At 41.1% G+C, this 26,374-nt stretch overlaps 1 protein-coding gene across 3 annotated transcripts in view; it reads left to right on the forward strand.

Moving 5' to 3' along the window:
* Positions 1–26,374, forward strand: part of LOC102787686 (receptor tyrosine-protein kinase erbB-4-like) — a 365,449-nt gene that overhangs the window by 294,749 nt on the left and 44,326 nt on the right. For 2 of the 3 annotated variants that reach the window (XM_087836449.1, XM_087836451.1), the window contains exons 18-20: positions 7,153–7,275; positions 9,310–9,408; positions 16,959–17,144. In XM_087836449.1, coding sequence (XP_087692575.1) covers positions 7,153–7,275; positions 9,310–9,408; positions 16,959–17,144 — 408 coding nt within the window. The remainder of the gene's footprint in view (positions 1–7,152; positions 7,276–9,309; positions 9,409–16,958; positions 17,145–26,374) is intronic. The other variant, XM_087836450.1, reaches the window with a different exon arrangement.

Genomic DNA, 26,374 nt, shown 5'->3' on the forward strand with positions numbered 1-26,374 from the left:
AGTTTTATTGCTTAAAAACTACACTGATGATGTAGCAGTCTCAAAAATTAAAAAAAAAAACCCATGTATCAAATATGATATACTTGGCATTAAAGGGTTAAGGTAAAAAATTATGTTGTATATTACATCCAGCCTCTCAGTTGTCTCATACATAAGGATACATAGCATAAAGTCACATAAACCTCTATAGAAAGGGCTAATAACCTGGGATATACTCCAAATACTCTGAAGCCCAAAATCATCCAATGAGAGGCACTTCTGCAAACCGAAGCACCTTGTTTTTTTGGGTGTTCTTTTTTCGAGGGGTCAGAGAGGAATGTCCGGGCTGGTTTGAGCTGACAGAGAGGTTACGGTAACTTGGATAAACCACTCTTTACAGCAGTGGTGAGCAGGAAAGCATCTCAGAAATGCCCAGCATGTCAAAGCTTGAGGCAGACAAGGCAGAAGACACCGCCGAGTTCCACTCCTGTCAGCCAGCAAGAGTAATCGGAGGCAGTAGCGGGCACCAGGCTCAAAAGAGCTGGACAGTTGAAGACTGGAAATAAAAAAGCCAACATAGCCTGGCAGAAATCCCAGCTCTGCAGAGGTCTCGTTTTTTCTTTCTTTGGCTGATTAGCTGGATCAGGTGTCAGGTGTGTTGTGCTAATCAAGAAATAATCAGGTGTGGGTTCTGAGGACCAGGACTGTTTGTTTCTGTGATTTGATTTCTTTCCTCGGTGGACGTTTTATAGGCATGCACTGCGCTTCTGTAACGAGAATTGTAATCAAAAAATAAATGGACTCATTAAAGAAACAAATACTCAACTGAAGGCATCGGTCCATTTAGATATCTATGTATCTACATTTTTGTTGTTTCTTTATATTACTGTGTCTAAATTGTTATGGTCACCTTTATTCTTCAGCACAGTCTGAACTCTCTTAGGCAGTTTTTTTGTCATTTCTTTAAGTCGTCTTCAGGAATAGTTCTCCAGGCTTCTTGAAGGACATTCAAAGCTCTTCTTTGGATGTTTCTGCCTTTTATTCTGTTCTCTGTCAACATGATCCCACACTGCTTCAATAATGTTGAGGTCCGGGCTCTGGGGAGGCCAATCCATGACTGATAGTTACACTGTGTGTTTTTTCTATGCAGGTATGATTTTACTGCATTGGCATTTTGGTTTGGGAGCATTGTCTGTTATGTGAAGGCTGTGTGCACGCAGGGGTGGTGACATGAAGGACCCAAAATGCAGACTCAGGAAATCAAAGGTGAACTTAAATACAGCTTTAATGTTAAATTCAAAAAAACAACAAAACTGAGTATCCAAAAATAACTTACACGAACAGACTGACAGAACACACAGCTAGGTAAACAGTAGATCGCGACAATGACAAACTGAAACACAGGGCTTAAATACATAGAGGGAGCAATCAGGGAATGGACAACAGGAGGGAAACACAGCTGGGGCAAATCAGAACTGACGAGACAAGGAAGCGTAAACTGAACACACTGAGATAAGACAGAGACCTTCAAAGTAAAACAGGAAACACATAACACAGACTGAACAAAAGACACAGACTCACATGCAGGCACTACAGAGGCAACAGAGACGTGGGACCAGGGCAGACACAGACACTGACTGGACACGGGGATATAGCAGACAGGGGAGACAGCAACTAAGGATTACACAGAGACAAACCATAAGACATGACTCTAATAAAAACCCAAAGACTAGAAATTATAAATAATATAATAAACTCAAAACCCCTGGGTCAACGACCCAGGCATCCTAACATTGTCATGCTGAAAAATGAAGCTGTTGTTAATCAGATGTGTTCCAGATGTTTTTGCATTGTGGATCAAAATCTGATGTCACTTTTCTGTGTTCATAATTCATCAATTTTTTGCAAGATCTAAAACACCAATCTGGATTCATCACTCGTTTAGACCTATTGTTACTGATTTTCAGTCCAGTTTTTGAGTAATTTTCATTCCTCAGCTTTTTGTCCCTGTTTCCTTTCCTTAAGCATTTTGACAGCCACCCTTCCACAAAGACCATTTCTGATGACACTTCAGTGTTCAGTAGATGATCCGCTGAAGGTCCGGATGCATCTCTTATCTCCTGTGTCAGGTCTTTGCTGGATTATTTCCTGTTTCTTAAGGATGTGCTTCAGATCATTTTTTTAGGCCTGACACTTCTTCTTTTGTCCTCCACTTTTCCTCAGTTTTTTTAAGGACCTACTGCACACCATGCAGAGATATGCCAAATGTTTGGCAATAGCTCTTTGCAAATTACATTGTTGGTAATTCTATTTTATGCCAAATTGTTTTATCTTTGGTATTTTTCATAGATTACTCTAAAGAAAGCCTGCTAGTAACAAAGTGCCTAAAGATACAATCTAAAATTGATTCTTTGTTAAGTTAACTGTATGTCTAGACAAAAACACTGGTTCATCCCTTGAATTAGGAGCCTTTGCTATGCTTGACTGATTCATAGGTCAGTGCTAAATGGTTTAACAAACAAAAACCTTCAGGCACAAGGACTGGACTGAAAATGAGTGAAAAAGGAACCAATGTCCAAATAAATAGTGTACTGTAAAATATCAATGAAGAGTAGAAACATTTGGAGTAACAGACAGTATAATACATACCGTATAATCAATGCTAAAAACAACAGGGAAGTTAAGTAGGAAAGTAAATAACACAGGCAATTAATTTACAAGTAAATGTAAAATAAAGAAAACATTATTGGTTTAATTATTTCATAATTAATCCCTATATTTAGTTATAATATTATCTTTGGCTTATTTAAAGTCATATTTATTAATTTATTAGTTATGGCACATTAGGTCCTCCATATTTTCCAAACTTAGCCTAAAGTAAAGAACGTTTTTCTTTTTAAATGATAACTGTGAAAGTTACTGAGTCTTATTCAAGTGACAGGAGAGATGAGTAAGAAAAATTCTGTTTCAGTGCGTACAGCAGTGGAGGAATTAGTTACTGCTCGCCTTTCTCCAATATAGCACTCTCGTTTAAGCACTCTCGCCAGATTTGAATAACAAAGTCAATATAGCAAATTAAAAAAAACTGGGGTTGACCCAACGTACTTTCCGGCTGAGGCAAACTTATTAACATTCAGAGCCGCTAACCCCCACCCCCACCCCCACACACACAAAACCCACATAAACAAACCACAGCATTCGAATGAAGAGCAGACGATGCTGGTTGTTTAATAAAACAATGTTAGGTGCAAAGAAAATTCCTTTTTTGTGACCTTGTATGTCTCAGTCCATGTGTTTGAGTCTAATAGTTAAATGGCTATCACATTTTTACATTTGTAATTGCGAGGTTATTGTTATACAACATGTTTGTCTGGTATAAATTCCAGTGACCCAGTTTTAACCCCTATTAAATCACTGGTGCTTTCGTAAGTCCGACATCAGTCGACTCTGTCACTAAGAATCAAAATAAGCCAACAAAGTTCACCTGAAAATTGACCAGGCAGCAACACAGGCCCCGAGACCACCAACTGCGACTGCTCCGGGGCAAACGCTTGTGGCACGACAAAGTTCTTTCACCTCAATATGTTTCAATTACAGCCAACACAACAAATGTAGCTCTTTGAATGGGTAATGTGAACATTAAAGCATGTACCCGAGGGTTTGCAGAGCAAGTTCATGTTTGAAGACACTGTTTACTTATTCAATACACAATAATTCTGTGAATGTATTCTAGCTCGAGGCTTGAACATACTGCTTATTTGTCCAATGAAGCATCCCAATCCTCTCCACCGCGCCACCAGTGAAGCTCATTTGGCAAAGGCACGGTGCATTATTAGCTGGTAAATAAAGTGGCGTGGTGAGTGTGTGCGCGAGTGAGAACGAGCTCAAGAGAGCTTCGTCGGCTACGGGTCTGTGTCTTATTTAATAGACCTCTTCTCTCCCTCTCCTCTCCAGTCCAGTCCAGCCTCATCCTAATGAAACAATAACAACTACAGCCTGTCACCATCTGCTCTTATTACTGCTCCATCACCACCTCCCTGTGCCTCATCTCTGCTCTCTTTCCAAATCACTCCATTTCTCTCCACCCACAGCGGCAATTGTTTTTTTGTTATTCTAGCAATGTATTCACACACACCGAAATGCAAAAAATGCTCTTTGCACAAATACCATGCTGATATGATGGATGTGACCAAAGCTTGCCCTTTCTGTTGAGGTAAATATATCCAGTCAGCAACCAGTCATTGCTAGAAAATTTCATATTTCATTTAAAGCCTCAGAGGCACACTGTATAGACGCAGTGATATACCCACTGTTTGTAAAGCCTGTCTTGGCTGTTTGGAGTCGGAGGTGAGCATAAGAGAAAAGACAGCTAAGTTATCAGGTAGAACTTGGAAGATTTATTAACAAGATGCAGGCATAGACTGTATGGGTGACCTTCAGAGACGGGTACCTGCTAATCGGGGTGAAGGAACATACTAGAATATCACTCACCAAAACTAAAGAAATTACCTTTTTTTGACAGTCTATTAGTGTAATCAACCACATAGTTAGCCATATTAATCATCAAAACAACTGCACTAAAAATGGTCCTTAACAAAGCGCAGGGATGTTAGAAATAAATTATGACATCTGATTATTGAACCCAGAACTTTTTATGTGCAGAAGGCAGTAAACATGCTTATTCTGCTGTAAAATTGGGCATTTTACCATGGGACTCGACAGTTGTTGATTCCCGTTTTTGGTGCCAGCCCCCAAAGTGGCCATGTGAGGAAGTGCAGCTTGGGCTCAGCACTGTATTCCCATAAGTTCTCCCAGCTAAAATGACACAGTACATATACATGTAACCATGTGTGCATCAGCTGTTTTATTAGCTACATAAATGTACTTGGCAGACTCCCTTTTGCCTTGAGAACTACTTTCATTCTTCATGGCACAGATTCAGCAAGCTGCTGGAAACATTCCTCAAAGATTTTGATCCACGTTGACATGATATGAATTGCAATTGTTGGTATTTATTTGGATATTATCATCTAAAAAAATAAATAAATAAATCAAGACTTATAAAGCCTGTCCATATTCTGTTTCCTAACTTTTGTCAGCTCATGTAAATTGCTTCAGTTTCCTGTTCATAGCTGACCGGAGTAGCACCCAGTGTGGTCTTCTGCTCCTCTCTGTGTCGCTCCTCATACCTTGGTTGTAACAAGTTGTTATTTGAGTTACTGTGGTCTTCCTGTCAGCTCAAAGCCTTCTGGACATTCTCTTCTGGGTTTTCCAACAGTCACTGGCTATTTTCTCTTTTTTTAGGCCGTTCTCTTTAAGAGATGGTTGTGTGGGAAAATCCCAGCAAATCAGCAGTTTCTGAAATACTCACCAACAACCATGCTACGTTCAAAGTCAATTCAGTCACCTTTCTTCCCCATTCTGATGCTCAGTTTGAGCCTCAGGAGATTTTCTTGACCATGTCTGCCTATACCCACAGTATGCCCAAACAGTTGCATTAAATGTGTGCATAGTTCACAGTTAACTGTCAGGTAAGATGTTAAGCTTCTATCAGCATTTGAAGCGATTTGAAAAACGTCATCAAAGCAGCACTTTAAATGGTGCGGTCACTGCAACGTACATTGCATGAAAAAAGAAGAAAAAGAAGAAAATTGATGTTTGGAGTTAAAAAAAAAAAAACAGGTCCATTTTCTTGACCTTGGAAAGAAAATTCAATTTCTCTCCATGTTAGATTTATGATCCAAGCCTTTTAAAACATCTCACATGTGCCCCAATGTGATACAGCTGTGGCCGTTTGTTTCCGCGCTTCATCTTAACGCTTGTACAAAAACGCGATTTTGGTGCTCTACAGACCGAATGAGGTTTCGAACAGCACGTTACCGTCACTCGATCCACTCAGTCATCCTCTCATCGCTCCTTCCTTGCCCTCTTTCATCTCACTCACTTACCCCCGTCTTATGAAATTTGTCATTTCCCTTTCCCTGCTCTAACTCACTACCTGCGGTGACATCTCAGCGGGCTTAACACTGCGCCTTCAGGACCGGCCATAACGATAGCCATTAAACGACGTGTCATTGCCGAGCTGCGGGCAATGTCATCTATTCTGCAGACCGGACCGGCGCTGCGATTGCCGGTCCTATTGTGCTGATGGTTTTATATCACATTGAGTAAGTGCTTGTATGGCTGACCGACTGATATATGGTCTCATTATATTGTTTGATGGTCGTGGCCAAGCCGGGTGATTATGCCGCTGATAAACCGCAGCGAATGAGGGACCCGATATGCTCATTAAGACACGTATTGATCAGGTGCATTGACTTTTTGTGTGTGTGTGTGTGTGTGCTTCATCTGAGATGTGTACTATAGGCTGCCTGGATGAAAATGTGTGTGTGGCTTTCTCTCTCGCCTCTGGCTCAGATCTTTTCACGGCTCGGTTACAGGTGCCAGCTCCTGCTTTTTTTATACTTAGTCGCCGAGGCTTTGTTTAGTGGCTAGCGGTGAAGGCGGGTGGCCAGGCCAGCTGCTGGGATGCTGCTCAGTGTCAGCTGTTACTGGCAGAGAGGCGGCGCGCGGAGGAGGCTTGTCATAACCTTGAATTGGAATTGTTTTGTATGTGCACAGCTGGTGAGCTGCTGCTCTTTGTCGACTGTGATAGCAGCTGACACCAGACTGTGATTTGCCTAGTGGTGGGCACGCTGCGGTCCACTCTGGCAACTGCCAGTTCTGACAGAACTCCACATTCACACCCCCGAATTATTTGTCTTTCATAAATGTGTGTGTGTGTTGCAGAATCATAACTATCAGGGCCGTACAGTCTCAGTTTTTTGGCTTCTTTTTTTATTTGCTGCAAATAAAAACCTTGTGTTCACCTTCCACCGCTCTTTCTTAGACTTGCTTTTTACTTATTATTTTAAATGGAGCGGCCTCACCCTGCTGCATGCTCCCGGTGGCTCTTAAGATGTGTTTTAGCATTCAGAGTGCCAAGTAGCAGGAGGTTAAAAATATTTGGATTTGATGTAAAAGAAAGGCACACTTCTAGTTTTCGATAGCTTTGCAATAAAACCAATAGCTGCCAGGAGGTTTTCTTCACATTCTTGGCACCAGATGAGACGGAGAGTGGGATAAATAGTCTTAATATGTGTGTGTCTGTGTGTTTGTGTTTTGCTTCCTCAGCTGGTGGAGCCTCTGACCCCCAGTGGAACTGCTCCAAACCAGGCTCAGCTGCGGATCCTGAAAGAGACAGAGCTGAAGAGGGTGAAGATTTTGGGTTCGGGAGCTTTCGGAACCGTCTACAAGGTCAGTGTGTGGTAAAGCCATCCTGCAGACTCGATCAATATCAAGTAAATACAGGGTATTGCTGATACCTTTAAGTTGTAAAGGCAGCTTATGTAGGGGACAGCAGTGTGTCACAACTTGTTATGTTGTGTTAACACAATAAAACACATCTTTCAGCTTTTCATGTATTTTAAAGCCAAAATGCCAGATAGTTGCTGTGCTATCAGATGCACTAACCACTGTTTAGTTACAGCTTTCTGATTGGCGTAGAGTATGGCACCAACATGTGAGCACATCTCTCTTAACCCTGCCGTATAGGCTGAATCACACCAGTCCCTGCTTCTCCACAGCAACATATTTAAACTGTAGATGATTTGCTGGATATTGGTAAAATATTTGGTCAACTTCACTGTTATGACACAACACTGACAAATTAACACTACTGGAACTTTTATGGCCCTACACTGTAAATGTCCAAGTCAACAAAACATAAGATTTACATCATTTAAGTAGCTTCTTTAAGCTAGCTACGTATTAATGATGATCAGTTTCTTGCTCTTCTCCCACACTGTGACATTATTTACCCATCCAGAGTGATAACGCATGTAGCTGACCGTACTTTGAAAGCTTTCATCCTGCCAGTAGGGTAAGATGAAGGATTCTATAAAAGATACACGTAGATGTGACTGAACTGGAGATCTGAGTGAGAAATCGCCACTTGGGATTTAAATAAGGAGAGATCATTAGCAGGAATTGAACATCATTTATTGATGTACGGAATTCGATTTGAGGTATTTACCGGTTAGACCAGAATGGCCTATCGCAGCAGAACAGAATCCCGGCGGTGATATTGATTTTGGTTTTAGATATCATCCTGGGTCAACACACCTGAATCAAATGATTAGTTCATTACCAGGCCTCTGGAGAACTTCAAGACATGTTGAGGAGGTCATTTAGCCATTTGAATCAGCTGTATTGGATCACGGACACATCTAAAACCTGGAGCTGGTCGTCCCTGGTCTAGATGCTGGTGGGGGAGATGAATATGGAGGCTTGGATGGAACCTGAGTAACTGGGAGAGGCGGAGATGGGGAGGAGGTGGGTTGCGTGACAGCATCTGCAAACTAGAATGACAGATAACCAGTGATATTTAATGTCTGCAGAGTGGAGGCTGATTGGCCTGAAGGAGGCAGGCAGAAAGATGACTGGACTAGACCAGTGATGTCACAATGAGCTTGACAGCATGGCAAAGCGGTCACATGACTGAATAGAAATTCAGTTGTTGACAATCAACACCAGACGTTCAGATATCTTTCATAGGTCATATTTGAGGGGTATTTCTTCTAATTTTCCCAAAAATAAACAAAATATAGACCTTATCACGCAAGTGTGGAGGGAATACCAATACCAGCATAGGTGTCAGTACTATCGATATTTAGATGAATCGGCACCTCAGCAGACCTCTCTCGGTTGAAGAACAACCTCTGAACAACAAACACAAACCTTTTCTTTTGTCACAGCGTTTCCTGACAGACACAAGCCGAGGGCGGCTCAAGGACCTGGAACGGAAGCTGCTGTTTGCTTGCCAAATTCGCTGCCCTTGGCAAAATTATTCATAGCACCCCGAAAATCAGCAGAATCCATCAAATAAATACTGCACGTTCTACCGCTGGCTCCAAATTCCTCTGGATTCTTCTACTCATCTGCCCGTTTTAAGGCATATTTTATTTAAATTAATCTGCATGCAATTTATGGCAGTACAATCCCACAGCAGTTTGCTTTTAGCAGAATTTAAGCCTCATAACGTGAATTGAAATTGTGATATTTGTCTTTTCTAATCGCTTTATCCAAAGGGTTTTAAACTTAGTTATGCACGAGCTAATTGTTGAAGGCCAACGGTATGTTTTGAAGACGGGGTTGGATTTATTAGAGCTGCAGGAGACAGTTAAACACAACAACCACCATTCAAAGTCAGTTCTGCAGTAGCTCTGTGTGTGAGTGTGTGCCAGGGGTTGTTTATTGGGTACATTTATGGTGATTGCTTGTATATTTCAGGGCATCTGGGTCCCAGAAGGTGAGACGGTGAAGATCCCCGTGGCTATTAAAATCCTCAATGAGACCACCGGTCCTAAAGCCAACGTGGAGTTCATGGACGTGAGTATTTATATCGCAACAATTTGTATCTGTTTTCGGCCGTGTGTGTGTGAATGTGCGTGCGCGAGCCATAAAGCGTTGTCACAGAGACTGCCGGGTCTGTTGCTTTGTGGAATTGTGCATTTGGCGGTAAATTCTTACGAGAGCACCTTCTCAGTCGAAGCCTGTAATAAAGTGAACTCCACCACGCTGTACAGCCAGCCATGTATGGAACAAGACTCTATTAAAGAACAGCACTAGTTTATGAGATATGGCTTTATAGCAATGCAGGAATGATGGAAGGGAGAGGAAGAGGAGGAAGGGCAGGCAGTGGAATTTCCATTTTTTTCTTTCTTTTCTTTTTTTTCACATACACAAGCTTTTGTGTCTCATTTATCACAAGGTTGTGCAAAAAGGTGCCTCGTCATTATACAATTGTGGATGCTGGATCATGAACCCTTTCATCTAGCTGTTCATTTCTGTCTTTTTAAAAGCAAATATCCCGTTGTTTTCCAATCCACCTTTTCATTTGGGGGGATTTTTGGCTCTTCTTGATCTTATGTGGCACTGAAATGGAGTATTGTTGCATTTCAGGTTGCTGATTGGCTAAAACAGGTCAGCTTAATGTCTCATTATTGTACTCTGTGCATGTGATGAACATGGTCTGTGTTTTGTTTCTTTCCTTTAATTCAGCCAGAATAAAGATTTGAATAGATTATAATGAGAACGTAAATGAAATAGCTGTATGTGATATGCAGATGTTGGAGAACAGCATAAAAAATAATGAAATTGAATTGTTAGCAAAACAATGTGGATAAAAGGTTATCAGTAGCATGTAAAAAAAAGTTATTAAGCCTCGCAGTTGTAATTATTAGTCAAGTAAAGTATCCCGTCTTTCAGTTTTAAGGTTTTAAAAAGTTTGTAAATACAAGCTCAGACCAAGCAGTCATGCCATAAGTCACTGCGTTACTAATTTTAGGCAAAGATAAGTAAAAATGCAGAATCAGAGTGTGAAAAACTAATTCCACTCTCACCGCTTCCACATGAATTAAGAGGGTAGATAGCAGCTTGATGCAGATTATTAAATACTCTTGATTACCTGATCATCAGGAAGTGTGAGCACCTCTATAAAAGCAGACGTTTTTGTCAGTTTGAGTTATAAAGTCATTTCCAAACAATCTGAAGTCCGTCACTCTGCAGTGAGAAAGATTATTCACAGGCAGAAAACATTCAAGATAGTCCCCGATCTTCCCAGGAGTTGACATCTCTGCTAATTCAGTCCAAGGTCAGATCGTGCAGTGTTCAGAGACACTGCAAAAAACCCAGCAGCTACATCTCAGACTCCACAGGCCTCACTGGCACATGGCATTTGGTTGCTAAGGAAGAGAGGGAAGGGACGGCGGCGAAAGAGAGAGAGTGATGTTGAGAGCAGATTTTAGAATTTGAGAGAGATTTGTGATCTTTTGCGTGTTTGGAGTGTGTAGTTAGCGTGTAGTGTAGTCAAAGATGCCACCAGTGTCTCCAGGTGGACAAAAGGAGGAGTGATACACCCCAGAGGTGTCGGGGCAGTAATGTGCCGCTCTGTCTGGTGCTTGAAGTGGCACAAATACTTTGTGTGGCATCTTATTGTGGCACCTGATTGGGAAAACACACCTGAGACATCGGCTGCATTTAATGCAAACAGTTGTACCTTTGCTCTTTGCTGCATTTGTACATAATCTTTTAAAATGTGCAGTTTATGTTTGCATTTCAAGTTGTGAAAATGCTTTGTTTAACATGTTTGTGGTTGTTACAGTAAAAACATCTAACTTTTTGCTTTTTTTTTTTGCAAATTTTGTGCTTTTTTTGGTGATTTTAGTTCCATTGTGTTAAAGGGAACCCGGGCTATTAACACATGTTTGCGCTAAAATATGCACTTTGCTTTCAATAACACATATGTGGTATTAAAATACACCAAATATTTTCCTTTTAAGCACATTTTGATATTATTTGTATCCCACTGTAACTTTACTGTATAAAGAGCTAACATCTCCAAAATTAGTCATTATAAGAAGTGTTTATGAACTAAAAATCACGAACGTGGGATACTGTTAGTCCATTATTTCGAAAGGCCAGTGTATGCTCCCAACGCAGGGGAAACAAATTCTGTCAGGGATACCTAGTTTGGCACAACGGCTTCAAAGTTTTACTGCACTGTTTTGCACGGAGAATCTGTAAAAATAACGATATCGTAATTTCACTGTATAATAGAAATTAGAATTCTATTAATGTTTTTATCATGCGGTTATGCGATATCATGGATAGCTGCTGCCATAAAATTAAGCTCTTTACACCAAACGCTCTCAGTCGCCGTTGCCATTGGCAAGCAGTCGCCGCATAGACACCAGTAGTTTTCCCTCGCTCTCGCGTCCTCGTGTGACGGATTGTTTTCATCTTCATCTAAAGTAAGTACTGGTTGACTATTTTCATCATCTCTCTCGGTTTGCTCTGGTTCAAACTGGAAAGGTTGAACAGAAGCCATTTCCAGTGCGCTGCTAACTGTGAACTCGATGTGGTGCAACCATGTGACGTCTCTACCCAGAGTGCATTGAGAAGTAAATAACAATGGCGACCTACTGGTAAATCGGTTTTATATAAAATGTGCTTAAAAGGAAAACATTTGGCGTATTTTAATACCACATATATGTTATTGAAAACACAGTGCATATTTTAGCGCAAACATGTGTTAATAGCCGGGGTTCGATTTAATGTGTTAATACAGTATGAAAAATAACTGCAAAGTCAGACATGTGAGGTTGTGCTGAAAAGAATGATACCTAACAAGGCAAGGCAAACTGTTTCTAAAGGTGAAATCGAAAGTAGTCAAAAAACAGCCATTTATAACCTTGAACCCAGTGGGTTAGTACAGTTAAGCCAGAGGAAGTTTATTTAAAGAGTAGCGACACTCCCACTCACATGTGCACTTGGACACACAAACCAGAGGAAGGTGTCCACGCTGGATGAACGCTAATTGGACTGATATCATGCCGGAGTCTGGTATCCAGTTCTCATAGAGCATCCGTGATCCTTACACGTAGCATAGTGCTAACAACTGCGAGACAGATGGCTGCACACAGTGATCAATACTAAGAATGTTAATGCAAAAATCAAACACTAAAATCATTATTCACAACTAGCTGACTACCAACCACAGTGCGAACCACTTTATTCTCTCTCCTGTCGCACACACAGCTGCGCTCCGTCCTGCATTTCCCCATTTCTGGGCACTTTTTTAAATCTGTGCATCTTTTCCCTCCCTCCTTTTCATCGGTCCCTCTCTTCCTCTTTCTCGGTGTCTCTCCCAGTGGGCGTCCCTGTCCATCCAGAGCCAATATGCTCTGTCTGCTGGCTTGTTAAACAGCAATCTAAAGGCAGGCTCACGCTTCGCCACTGAGAAACTGGCCACTGGAGTGCCAGCTCCAAACACTCTCTGAAAGTCCCCCACACACACACACATAACCAAACACGCTCTGTGCAACAAAAAATAAGCCTCCCCATGGGGTGAGGGAGGGGGAGGTGGGGTGGCCTTGCGTGCGAGAGATGCAGAGTGAATTGCTCGTGTTTGCAAATATGTGGATTTGACTCGATTATTTGACGTGTGAAATGCAAAGGCCCTAACAATACATTCATTTAATGCATCTGTTCCACTTTTGTAGCACTCGCGCGCAGACACCCACACGCACTAGCACAGGCGCAAGTTTCACACTGCTCTGCCAGTCTATCACCTCGTGTTTGTGCAAGTGTGTGTGAGGGGGGCAAGTGAGCAAGGGAGCGAGATGGAAAAGGAGGGTCAGCCGGCAGTAATGGAGGTCGGCGCTCAGGGAGATGAGAGGGAAACCAAAACACACACGCACACACACACGCGCACACACACAGGCAAATCCTCGTAACATTTGCCCGGAGAGTAGAAAGCAGGAGCAAGAGTTTAGCCCGACACAGTTTACGACTCCCAGGTCTCTATTGAGATCACAGTCTGAGAATAAAAGTGCTCTTCCCCCTTTTTTTCCCTTCCTCTCTGGATCCCGAGGCGCATTCCTGGTGCAGAGGTGGCTGATGGCGAGTGGTTGGGGGCAGAGAGGGAGCAGGTGGTTTTAAGAAGTGGAAAAGTAGTGGCACTACTTCGGTGCTGCGAGGCTCTGCTTAAATCAGGCCACTGATGGTGCCAAAAGCCTCACGACGGCCTATGGCCCCGCTGCTGTTTAGAATTAATCTACTCGCGCACCGCCCACACTGCCACCACCTCTCTCCCTCTCAGCTCATTCTTTAGCATCTAAATTTAAAAAGGCACCTCATCTATCCATCGGCTGCCCCGAGGCCAAGCCTGGATATACACCTCCTCGACTGCTTGCCGTATGCAAAGACGGAGAGAGTGTGCTTGTGTGTCCTTGAGGGTGTGAGTGTTTTCGAGAGCTGCCAAGAGAGTGTGTCTGCATGTCAGTGAGAGAGAGAGAGAGCCCGAGAGAGGCAATAGGAGACGAGAACGAGTGAAGTGAGTGTTTCTGAGCGATGGCACTGAAGTGCAGCTTCTGCTCAGCCGTAACGCATATACGCGCCGGCCACAAGTATCGGTCCTCGCCATCATAACACTTCATCACCGGCACACATCCTTCTGCTCGCAGCGCCGCAATAACAATTACCCAACGTTGACTCCCAACTGTTCAGACCCCTGCGTCCATCTGCTGCAAAGAGAGACGGAGAGGGAGGACAGAAAATGTATTTACACGCCAAAATGACAACAAGAGCGAGAAATTCTGAAGCAGCTTCTGAAATCAGAGGCGCAGCAACTTTGTGTTAGACAGCAGTGTGGATTCTAAGCATGCACGTTTCACTGTGTTTTTTTCTTTTAATTGGAGCAACATTTAAGCACCTCTGTGTGTTGTGCATGCTAAAATATAGATTAAAAAGGCTGTGTTTGTGCAGCTTTGAAGAAGGGTTCTGCAGGGTTTTCTCTCACTATGAGTTTACTCAGGGCAGATGCTGTGCATGCAGATATAGTAATCATCTCACAAATATTAATTTATGCATCTAACTTCATTTCTATTAGGAATTCTTTGGTAGACACTGTAGTGTTATCCAAGGGTAACAGCTTGATCTGTCATAGAAAAAAAAAAAGGATAATAGAACATAATGCTGCTCAATAAACTAAATATTTATAATGTTGATTGTTTTCCTACAAAAACCCAGAATAAAGATTCCAACATACTTTCAGCCCAGAGCGTCAGATACTGATGTATTGTCAGATGTTATGACAACGTGTCCTTTGGCGTCAGTGCCTTAAAAAACTGGGTTTACGGAAATGTTGAAACAGGAATGTCTTGACAACTTGACAACTTTAAAGAGTTAAAGTCGTCAAGTTTTGTTTGTATGGGTTCCCATTAGAGGCGGGAATCACCCGACACAAAACAATGTTATTGTGACTTGAGTTAGAGTTAAACGTTGTCAATACCTGCTTTATTCAGTGAGGTTATCTCACCTCCGTTATTTCTGTGTTGTAAAATTAGGCTTGTTAAGCACACTAAAACCGGCCATAAATGTTGACGTAACACAGTCAGTCTGCAACCAGTCTGTGATTGGATGGGGTCAAGTTGGCAATTAAATGCAGTTTTTTTCTGATAAGCGATTAACTGTGATAAATCGTGGAAAATCATTGAGATTCAATCAGACTGATAGCAACATGTTTGCAACCTGTCTGCTTTTATAAATCAGAAAGCAATTATTTGCAGACCTTTAACAATCTCTCTGATAGTGTTTGCAAGCAGTCCAAGTCAGACTGCAATTGTTTGCAGAAAGGTTGCCTCCTATCAGGCAACCTGTGCAGTCGCCTTGAGATCAAAAGTGGTCACGAGTGTTCAACACCCTCAAACTCTGGGCAGCTATTTAGTCACGGGTCACTGTTGTTTCTTTTCGATTTTTGTCCTTTTTTTTTTTTTTTTACTCGCCTTCCTGAGCCGTTAACTTGCTCTGAAGTACGAGGTAGCTTTATCAGGCTAATTGTGTCTAGTATGTGATGGTTTTCAGTTGAGCTGATTTAATATAAGGGCGCTCAGTTAATATTATGTCAGGATGGCGCTGCATAAGATGAGTACTTTGTAATATTTTTATTTATGTAATAAAATATTGATGTTTGGTGTGCCTTTATCCACACAATATCACTAAATAAGTATCATTGTGCAGTAGTGCACAAATCTCTAGTTCCTATGATATCAAATTTAAGTTATATATAAATAAACCTCAGTGTTTGCGTAAATCTTACCACAAAGACTTCAGTGAAATAATGTGAATGTTGAGTGTGTGAAAACATGGCAGTTTCCTGGTTGATAAACTCGTCTCATTGCATCACCATCTTTCCAACATCTAAAAATTAACGGTTTCCCTCTTTAATCAGCAACAGTATTTTCACAGCTAGTGCATCAAGGTACCAAAGTGCCAAACGGCTCCCTGTGTGTGTCTTGATGATGCTAACTTTTTTCAAAATATCAGATTTCAGTGCCCTGGAAAGGACACCAACTGTTACTGTTGCTACACAAAAATAATTTCCCCTCATTAATTTCCTTCAGTTTCTTTTTTTTTTTCCATAAAAAGGCTTGTGCTAATACCTAATAATGCTAATACCAATACTATCCCAATGGAAAAGAAGAAAGAATCAGGAGTTGAACAGCCAAACTTGGCATACAGGTACACCTCAGCCACCTGAAGGCTCTTGTTTTATTGTATGTATTATTAATGTATTATTACATTTTATAATGTCTACATGTTGCCCTGCAACCAACCATGAACAGGCTAAAGTGACCCAATTGTAGCTTTTTGAAAGAAATGACTTTTCTGAAAAAAGCAGCAGATCATTTTAATTCTGGATTTTATGTCTACTAAACCTGAATTATATTATATATATATATATATATATATATATATATATATATATATATATATATATATATATATTATGATATATTATGATGTCATCACATTGCCTAGCAACCACCAAACACAGACTAATCTGACAATACTCCAGAGTGGGCAGGTACAGTAATAGTTTAGAAAAAGAAGCAGGAAGTTTCTCCATTGTTGTCCGTCATTTTAATTGGTGGAGGTTTTATTGAATGGTCATAACTTTGTGACGTATAGGAGGATGTTGGTCACAATTTCATGTGTTTCCTTAAACTTTTTAACCAGGTCACAAACAGCCCAGTGAGGCTTGTTTCCACATGCTAGAGCAAGAGCAATTTTTCAGGAACTAGATTTCAAATAAATTTTCACACATTGCCACCTTTTGAATCAGGTTTTTTTTTTTTTCAGATTTCAGTGTGCCAACTAAAAATAACAAAAATATATATGCCTACAATTTGATGATATTGAAATTACGGAAAAATGTCAAAGGGGGAAGCTGCAAGCATAAAATTCTGTTCAGTGCGACACAAATATAGTACAGAAAGCAAAGAAGCTCCAAAGTATCTGAAGAGAAGTTTCTTGAACCCTGTAAGTCTGCAGTCTTCTTAGTCCATTTTTGTCCTCCTTCCCCCCCTCTCACCCAGGAGGCCCTGATCATGGCCAGCATGGAGCACCCCCACCTGGTGCGTCTCCTCGGTGTCTGCCTGAGCCCCACCATCCAGCTGGTCACCCAGCTCATGCCCCACGGCTGCCTCCTCGACTATGTGCACGAGCACAAGGACAACATTGGATCGCAGCTGCTGCTCAACTGGTGTGTCCAAATTGCAAAGGTAAATGACTATAATCAGGTCGAAAGAGGACGGCGTCTGTTTGTGCTGTGGTGTTTGTGCATTACTGTACTGCTGGCAGGTGTGAGGACGGTATTGGATTTTATGGATTTGTGTTCTTGTTGGACGAGTCTGCCTTTTTTTTTTTCATCCCCAGCCAAAAATTTGACTGAAGGTGACATGGAGAGGCTTGCCAAGTGCAGTGTCAAACCGAACGAGTGTGATTTTTTTTTCTAAAATATGATCTCATTGCACTTTCCAAATTTGTATTTAAACAGCTTTCAAAACAATTTTTGAGCTGCTATCACAAACACAAATGTCCCTAAGCTGCCGACCTTTCAGTTGGATGCTTTACTTACTCGGGTTTCTGTTGTTATTTTCCAGGCTTTGTGGAACTGTATAAACATCTACATTATGCAAACCCAGAGCAGTCGTAAAAAAATCAAAAATCAAAAAAGCAGCTGCATGCATTTGAAAAACAATATAGAGCGCCGCAGTGTGTTGCTGTTGAAATTCAGGTGTAAATCAGTTTTCACAGCCCTTTAAATGACATGATAGGTTACTGACGGTGAGCAAGACCGAGGCCTAGCTTGCCTTGGAGCTTGTCCTTGAAGCATTCGACATTATTCGTTCAGCGTCATAACAAACATTTAAATTACAGACCCATTCTTTGCTTCCCAAACAAAATCTGCACTCAGAATCGTTGAAACAGCAGTAAGGCTTGAAATACTGTGTGCGTGCTTTTGCTTACCCAAAGAACATTTGTGTTTTGTTTGCAAATTAGGTTGATGCAGCCAGAGTGCTTGATAGTGTAACTGCCTGGTAAGATTTAACTTCTCTGAGTTATAACTCTGGGATGGCAGTGGGGTGCCTGGCTGCAATTACATGCTGTGCAGGCAGACATCTGCTGTGATACAGAGGCATCCCCCATCAGTTTTGGAAGCGGTACATGCAAAAGAGGATCTGACAGAAGTCTGACTTACCGCTGATCACGCTGATCGCAGTTAAGACAAGGGAACAACTTTTGACTTTAATGCTGTTAAAGTTTTGGATTCTGAGCGCTTCTGCCCGTCGAGGTTTAAGTCGAGCAAAGAGACAAAGGAACCAGCTCGACTGTGCCTCCAGGAAATGTTTTTGTAATTTAAAATCGTAGCTATTTCACTAGCTGGTTGGTCTGGATATACATTAGAGGTTTTGGACAAAGTGAACAACTCCCTCGTATCTGCGCTAAACCAGTCGGGATGGTCCGAAAAACACAGCTTCATTTATGCCATTAATCCAACTTCAAAAGGAAGTGAGCAAGCTTTCCGATTCCATTTTGGCAGCGCCCCATTTCCCCAAGGGGTTGCCACAGCGGGTAGCTCTGCATATTTGATTTGGCAGATTTTTACACCTGTTACCCTTTCTGACGCAACCCCAAATATAAAATGTGTCAGAATCTGAAGTGGAAAAAGTCTCATGAAGCAAATAAGGGGGAAAAACAGGGGGATTTTAAAAAATATCTCAATATAGTTGTAAAGTTTACGTACTTCATTATGCTAACAAACTCTTTCGATTAGGATTATCGCTGAAATTTCAAACGAAATATAATACTCGGGAAAATACCCAACAATTCATACCATTTTCTACTCCGCAAGAGGAGAAAAATTCACAGTCTTTGTTTTTTGTAAAGATGAGAATAATACATCAATCACATCACTGTTTTCTTTTTTTCTGATGTAACAATGAACAGATATATGACAACTATGTCTTAAGATGCTCTTGCTGGTAGAATTTCTAAAAAAAAAATTTTGTACTTAATATCTTTTTAATCTCTGGACTTAGGAATGGTGGGAATAATGTATTCTGTTAACACTACTAATGTTACCAATAGGCAGCACTAATAATGTTTGCTGACTAGCTCCAATATTAATATTATCCTTTTATTATAAGCCATGGCCACTAGCTGCTACCATTATAATAACTTAATAGATCAGCCAGTGTTGCTATCTGATAATTGCTAATAGTTTAATGGCTAACATTAGCATGTGCACCAGCTATGTCAGCATTTATGATATAACTGTTTAATATTTTAATATTGAAACAGAAGATTTACAGACATCTAACATACCTCATAAATTGTTTAGTTTTGACATCAGCTACTGTTCACGTGTTCAGCTGCTAGTGAGGGGAGGGGCTGTGCACCTGACGGTCTGCAATGGTTCTGTGGGAAGTTGTGTCAGTTGAAGGAGGCAAAGTTGACACTGTTTATATGGATAATGTTGATAATGTTGATCCAATAATAATTCCTAGTATTGATTTTTGGACCCTGGTCTTGAAAAGGAGGAGCAACATTGGAACCCATTGACTGGGGCCATTTATCAGACAAATATGACTTCCTGTCGCATTTAATGGTCATTCATTACAGTCTAGCGATGAATGAGGAGAAATTAAAAACATCAAACAGAGGACATAATTAGCCACAGCCATGGCCTCTACTGTAAAAATAACTTAATAGATCGACTAATGTGGTTAGCTGGTAACTGCTAATTGTTAAACAGCCAATGTTAATGTGTGCACCGGCCAGGTTGACATTTAGGATAACTGTTTAGTACTGTTCAAACTGGAACTTTCCTGACCTTTTGTAATTCATCATAAAGTGTAGTTCAGTCTATTGATATTAACTACTTTTCATGCGTTCAGCTGCTAGTGAGGAGAGGGGCTGCTACCAATGGTGCTGTTTGAAGTTGTGTTTCAACTGAAGGTGGCACTGTTCGTATCGATACTGTTGCAAATGAGTATCTAATCTGATGATAACTCTTAGTATGAAATAGTATTTGAGTAGTGTTTTATTTTTATTTTTTCTTTAGCAACGCTTTGCTAGATAAAGTACTAGCAATATGGGGACCCACCAGTTAGGGTCATCAGACAGACATGTAACATGCTTGTCTACAGTCTGGGAGTGAATGAGGAGAAACTAAAAACATCAAACAGAGGACATCAGATAAGAACCTGTGGTTGTGAGTTAGCTTTGTAGCCAACGTGTTCACTTTTTTTTTAATATCCAATCAGAGTTTTAACCCGTACGCAGTCAAAGTTCAGTCAACTGTAGTTAGGTAAATACAATTTGGATTGCAAACTGAACCAGATTCTGGTTCTTTGCCTACCATATAATAAATTACGTTTATTATGCATTGATCTGATTTTCATATGTAGTGAGTGAGAGCCTGAGTGGCTCTTCATCTGTTCCAGCAGGTCTATCATTTTTGCTTATCATTACTTTGATGACTTGCTAATATTTTATTGTATCTGCTGCTAAACTGATAAAGCTGTCAAACATGGACCTTACTGTACACGGGCAGTGCTGTTTTTTGTTCTCAAAAACTGGTTCTGTTTAAGTTTTCATCAAATAACGTACACGTGCACTTTAAAACAATGTTTGTGTAGTAAATAAAACCACAGTAAGAAATGCCTACTGCACCAAATACTGTTCTTATACACGCAGGCCCTGTTTTCAGCTATAAACACACTAACACCACACTAATGTTAACATTAACCCCTGCAAACTGGTGTGATAGCATGACAAAACTGTGTGTTCATAACTGTGTGTTCAGAATGTGCATGAAAAGCCATTCACAGAGTATTCTTCAGATAATTGCCTGTTTCTAAAGCACTTTTTATCAGAATTGATTTGTATTGGCAAAGTATTCTCTTGTTTCATCACTCTGAGTCAGCGATGAGAGCTTCGGGTTCACAGGGTTAGTGGGAGGTGGGTTATCGTGAGAGGGCTTAACCCTTTATTCTCCAATGATAGATGATTCCCAAGATACTGAGGAACAGCTTACTTAAGGAGGTACTTATTGCTGTAATTGGATTCAATTTCACCTGTGGTAGCAGGAGGGGAAATGTCAGGTTGTGGTAGTTTTGAAGGCGATGGAGAGCAAGGGGAGACTATTCAAAACCATCCTCTACCCTTCCTGTACTGTGGCATTCAACTGATTGTGACCAGTAGCAATAACAGCTGTTCAGTCTTGATGTAGGGTTGGGATGAAGCTGCTCGTCTGATTGAAAATCGTATTTGGATAATTTGTTTTTATTGAGTGAATTAGTGAATTGGCATAGTGGAGGAATAGAGACAAACTGTTCCTGTTAGCCCTAAACAGGCTTGTATTTCCCTTTATTGTTTCCATTATTATCAATAATTAGCAGCTATCAGCGCGCTGGCTGGATTGTCACCACCTGGGGCTTAATGACAGGCCATGGTTTGCAATGTTAAAATGACTCATCACTGAGAACTACATTTGCAGTGGCAGCATCTCAGTGTGTTGTTTGAAAGGCTTATTTTGTTTCCAAGGTAGAGTATCAACAAAACAAAAAAATCTAACAAAGAGTAAAGAGTCCTGACTCAGGGGTGACTCTCAGACGAGTTATAATCGTCGAAGGCACTGGAACTTTTAATTTTTGTCAGAGGATTTAGGGGACCTGTAGTCTTTATTTCCAGCTTCTTTTTCATTTAGCTTTGTGTGATTCCGAGTTTAAAAGAATCTTTTTTAAGATAAGCATTTAGAAGAAAGACTTTATTAGTTGCAGCTTGCTACTTCCAGGGTTGACTCCCTTTTCCTTCCCTTCAGTTTCCTGTTCTTTTTTGGCAGGAGTGGCTCTCGGTGTGGTCTTCTGTTTTAAGGTTCGCTGTGTTGTGCGTTCAGAGATGCTCTTATGCAGACTTCGGTTGAAACAGTGTTGCCAATATCAGCTTGAAGCACACTTAATCAAAAATGAACACATCGTTCTACCAAGCTGCTTAATGAATTAAGCTTCCAATTTGACTTTTCAACAGCCTGATTAAAAAAATGAAAAAGCTTGGTGCAGTCTAGAAATAAAAATCAAATAGCTTGTCAACCCGAGTTGCTGAGAGGCCAGTATTTATAATCCAAGCTGCTAGTTGCACGGTTAATGGGCTGGTCCTTAGATATAGTCCTTTTCTTCTGTTCCTGAACACTCAAAGCAGTTAAAACATGCCACAGTCACCCAGTCAAACATGCACTTTTTTTCTATGCTTAAGTGCTTTCCTTCAAACATTCACCCACCAATGGATGCAACTTGGGGTTCAGTATCTTGCCCAAGGATATCTGGCATGCATAATGGAGAAGTCAGGGATCAAACCACCAACCTTCCAGTTAAAAGATGACCTACTCTACCTCCTGTATATGCCCACTATAACCAAGTATATTCAGAGTGATCCCATTATTTTCCCTTTTCAGTGTAGCTCTAGCATACTACATGGATTTGTAAGAAATGTGAAGAATATAGGTCCATATATTGCTATCTGAATACTTTTTATTTGAGAAGTATCAGAACTGATCCCAGAAACCCATGTCTGATGTTCTCTAATTAAAAGGTACATATACAGGTACTTTTAAAAATCAGTGATTTTTAGGAAGTCTCACATGAGTGACTGTGAACATAGCTGTGTTTTTTTTGTATGGGTAGGAAAAATTTATGTGTTGTGTTGGGTTTGAACCAGAAAGCTCATGCTGGAACACACAAAAAAATGGTTGCCTTTCAAAGGTATATTCATGTGTATGACCTGGTGTGGTATTCAGCCAATAGAAGAGAAGAAATTTGACTTCATATGAGCCCCACCCCCTTCTTACAGTTAGGTGTTGCCAGGTACTGCAGGGAGCCCATTTAGCAGCATGGGTTTTCTAAGCCACACAAGCCCAGTGCACGGAGTTAAAAATGCTCACAGCAGGGGACCCAGGTAGCGTGGTTCTTTTGTGTTAAGTTAGCCTCTTGGATTCTCCTCACAGGTCCTCCATCACATAGCTCTAAGATATTTTTCAAGCCAGAAAAAGACTGAATTTCTCTGTGGTGTGTGTTTTTGCGTCCCTGTCTATCTGGGCACGTGCTTGTGTGTGTTTGGGCGTGTGAGCCGAATAAATAACTCAGAGCCATCTTCTCTGAGTGATCTTGGCACTCTCAAGGTAATGACGAGGAACCTCTTCTCCAGGAGAAAGAGCATCCTTCAGAAGACGCAGAATTTTCTAGCAAAGGGGAAAATAATTTCCCCTTGCTCTTCAGTTAGCTTTGAAAGAGGTGGGAGGAAAAGGTATATAAAAAAACACAAAAAACAGAGAGTTCAAGAAACAGCTTACAAAAGGTCGCTCGACATATGGCACCGGACCAAGCATCCACTGTGAACTGTTGTATACGCATTCATCAAACGCACCCCATTGTATCATGAGTACTAGCAGTGAAATTCAGGTCTTTACAGAGAAACACTTTGACATTTTGTGAAATCACCTGCTTCAACTACTTGGTGAGAGTTGGACTGGATGACTCATGTATGTCCGGTTGTTTTTCAGACACTGGCGAGAGCCTGGTGTTACCCTTCAACTAAGCTCAACTACCAGTGGCTCCAACTTCACATTGAATGAACAGACATGAGTGTGTTACCGGCTTTCTCATCTAAACTGCGTACAAGCAGATTTCAGGAAAATGTCAAGCAATTTTTTTTTTAACTAAAGTACAACTGCCACAGTTATTTAATAACAAATTCAGAAATTTCAAGATTTGCTAAAATTATGTGCAGAAGTTTTACCAGTACACTCTATTATCAGTGGTGAAAGTATTACATGCAACGTGCAGACCAAAAAAATGCAATTTAGTCTGATTGTAACGAGTTTGCAGTGCCGGTGGAGCAACTTGAGGAATCTTGTCATGACATTTCTAGGAAAAATCAGTGGGCGAGCAATGATTACATTCCTTATTATTATTAGCAACCTTCCGATTACAAGGCGAACTCACAACTCTTGAGCCACGATCGCCCTTTATTGTGCCTGTGGACACAATTACACAGGTTGGCTGGTGGGAGGGAGCCTGTCTGCACCAGTTGCATTCATTCTCTGTTTTGCAAATAATTTCTGTCTACTTTATGAGTGCAGACAGAGCCAATACATTGGAATCAGTCTGAGTCACTCTGCACTGATGGGCTTAACTCTTTTGTCCCTTTGCCATAGGGGACTCAAAGCTGGCTGCCAACTGGTTGTATTCTGGTTATATTCCTATGAAAAGGAAGGTTTCCAAGCACCTGTATCATTTTACAGTTACTTCACTATCTGCACCAAATTTGTTGCTATCTGTTGAGGAATTGCTGAATCTGTTTAAAATCTATGAGGTTCTGGCTGGACTATCTTAATGTGTATAAAATGCAATCAAAGCAATACAAGAGCCTGAACGGCATTTCATAAATCTGCCTCTAAAAGTTAACAACACATCCCTGATACATATTTAGCCACTGTCCCCTTCCCAAATAGGAAAGATTGTGTTAGTATTGCTTTAAAATGCTGTTTTTGGTGCTTTGTGGACAGGTGCACTTGGGTCAGGTGGTTTTCCCCTCAGAAGCATCTGGACATAACTTCTAGAACTCATGGCGAGCGTGCTGTTGACCCAGTGCACCTTGTTTTGCTTTTAGACTAGCAGATGTTTTTTGGGGTCTGGGTCATAGCTGAATACTAAGTTTATCATCACATATAAATGGTCTGTATTTGTATAGCGCTTTGCTTGGTCCTAAGGACCCCAAAGCGCTTTACACTATACACAATCATCCACCCATTCACACACTGGTGATGACAAGCTACATTGTAGCCACAGCCACCCTGGGGCGCACTGACAGAGGTGAGGCTGCCGGACACTGGCGCCACCAGGCCCTCTGACCACCACCAGTAGGCAACGGGTAAAGTATCTTGCCCAAGGACACAATGACCGAGACTGTCGGAGTCGGGGCTCAAACCGGCAACCTTCGGATTACAAGACGAACGCCCAACTCTTGAGCCACGATTGCCCCAAATATGATGACCTTCCTGAAGGGGTTAACAGTTTGGACTTTGTGGGTCCTGCTCCTTAATTGTTTCATGCAGTCCTGCTTAAGAATTGTCCATAACATCCAGTGTAGTGTAGCTTTAAGGCCTTAAAAAACTAATTGGGAATTCTAAAGTACAACTACCTGAACAAGCACATTATTTTGAATAAAATATAATTATAATTTAGTTCCCAGAACAGTTATGGAGCTATCTGTGCATGCTGCCAAAACCATGAAACCCTGGCACAGGAAGGCTGTTTTTCCTTTTTCACCATACTGTAACATGGTGGCAACTTGCCAGTCCCCCCCAGCACCGCTACCACAACAACTACACAAACACCCGCCGTATGTGGGCTCTGACCCGGGCAGGTGACTGCTGTGCCATAAATTGATTGGCCGAGGCCTGTCGCCAGGCAGTGACTCTTCATCACTGAGTGTTTTGGGCATTGAGATAATGGCCCCCATTAATCTAGAGCCACACTCAGGGCTGTTTCACTCCCACTGCCACACACGAACACACACACACACAATGACTGACGCTCACATGCACTTGCACACAGAGGTCTCTTTAGATGTGAGTGAATAGCCTCTAAATTATAAGTCTCGATCTTTCCTTTCCTTTTTGCTCTTTCCTTTATCCCTCTGCCGGTTTTCCTCACTCATCTGTTGTTTCTTTTCCTCGTTTTTTTCCAGGACTTCCTCTTTATGTCCTTTCTTTCTGTTTTCTATTTTTATTACACTCATTCATTTTCCTCTTCTTTTCTTTTTGACGCCCCTTGTTTTTTCATCATAACCCCGTCCTGTCTTCCTCTCATTTATCCTTCCCTTTCCCCTTACTTTGCTCCATTTCCATTTATTTCCTTCCTTTCTGGTTTTCTTTCCACTTCATTTCCTTTTCCTTCTTCTTTCTCTTTCATTTCCACAATATTTTCATTCTTCTTATTATTTTGTTTCCATGTCATTGTCTCTTACTTCCTTTTTCTTTTCTTTCCTTTCATCTGTTTCAGTTTTTTCTTAACTAATTCTTTTCTTCCCATATCCTTTTTACACGTCTTCCCATCCTTACTTCCTTCTGACTTAATTTTGACATTTTCTTTTCTTATAGTTTCTTGCTTGTTTTCTATATTTCTGTATTTTCCTGTTCTGTTTTCTGCCATTCTTTTTACAGTACGTTGGTCAATCTTCTTTTTTAACTTTAAATTCCTTCTTTAATTCTCTCGTTACCCCCCACATCTTCTGTCTTTCCTCATTTGTGCCTATGTTATCATTTGTTTTCTTATTTTGTGTGGTCCTGTGTCTCTATTTCCCACTCCAGCCCTCAGATCCTTAGACGACTCCGCTGTGCTCGTATTTACACGTGTCCTCCTATCTGTTTCTGCATCTCTTCTTTATC

This window comes from Neolamprologus brichardi, chromosome 23 (assembly GCF_056152115.1).
Source record: "Neolamprologus brichardi isolate AB-2024 chromosome 23, ASM5615211v1, whole genome shotgun sequence".
Taxonomy (NCBI): Eukaryota; Metazoa; Chordata; class Actinopteri; order Cichliformes; family Cichlidae; genus Neolamprologus; species Neolamprologus brichardi.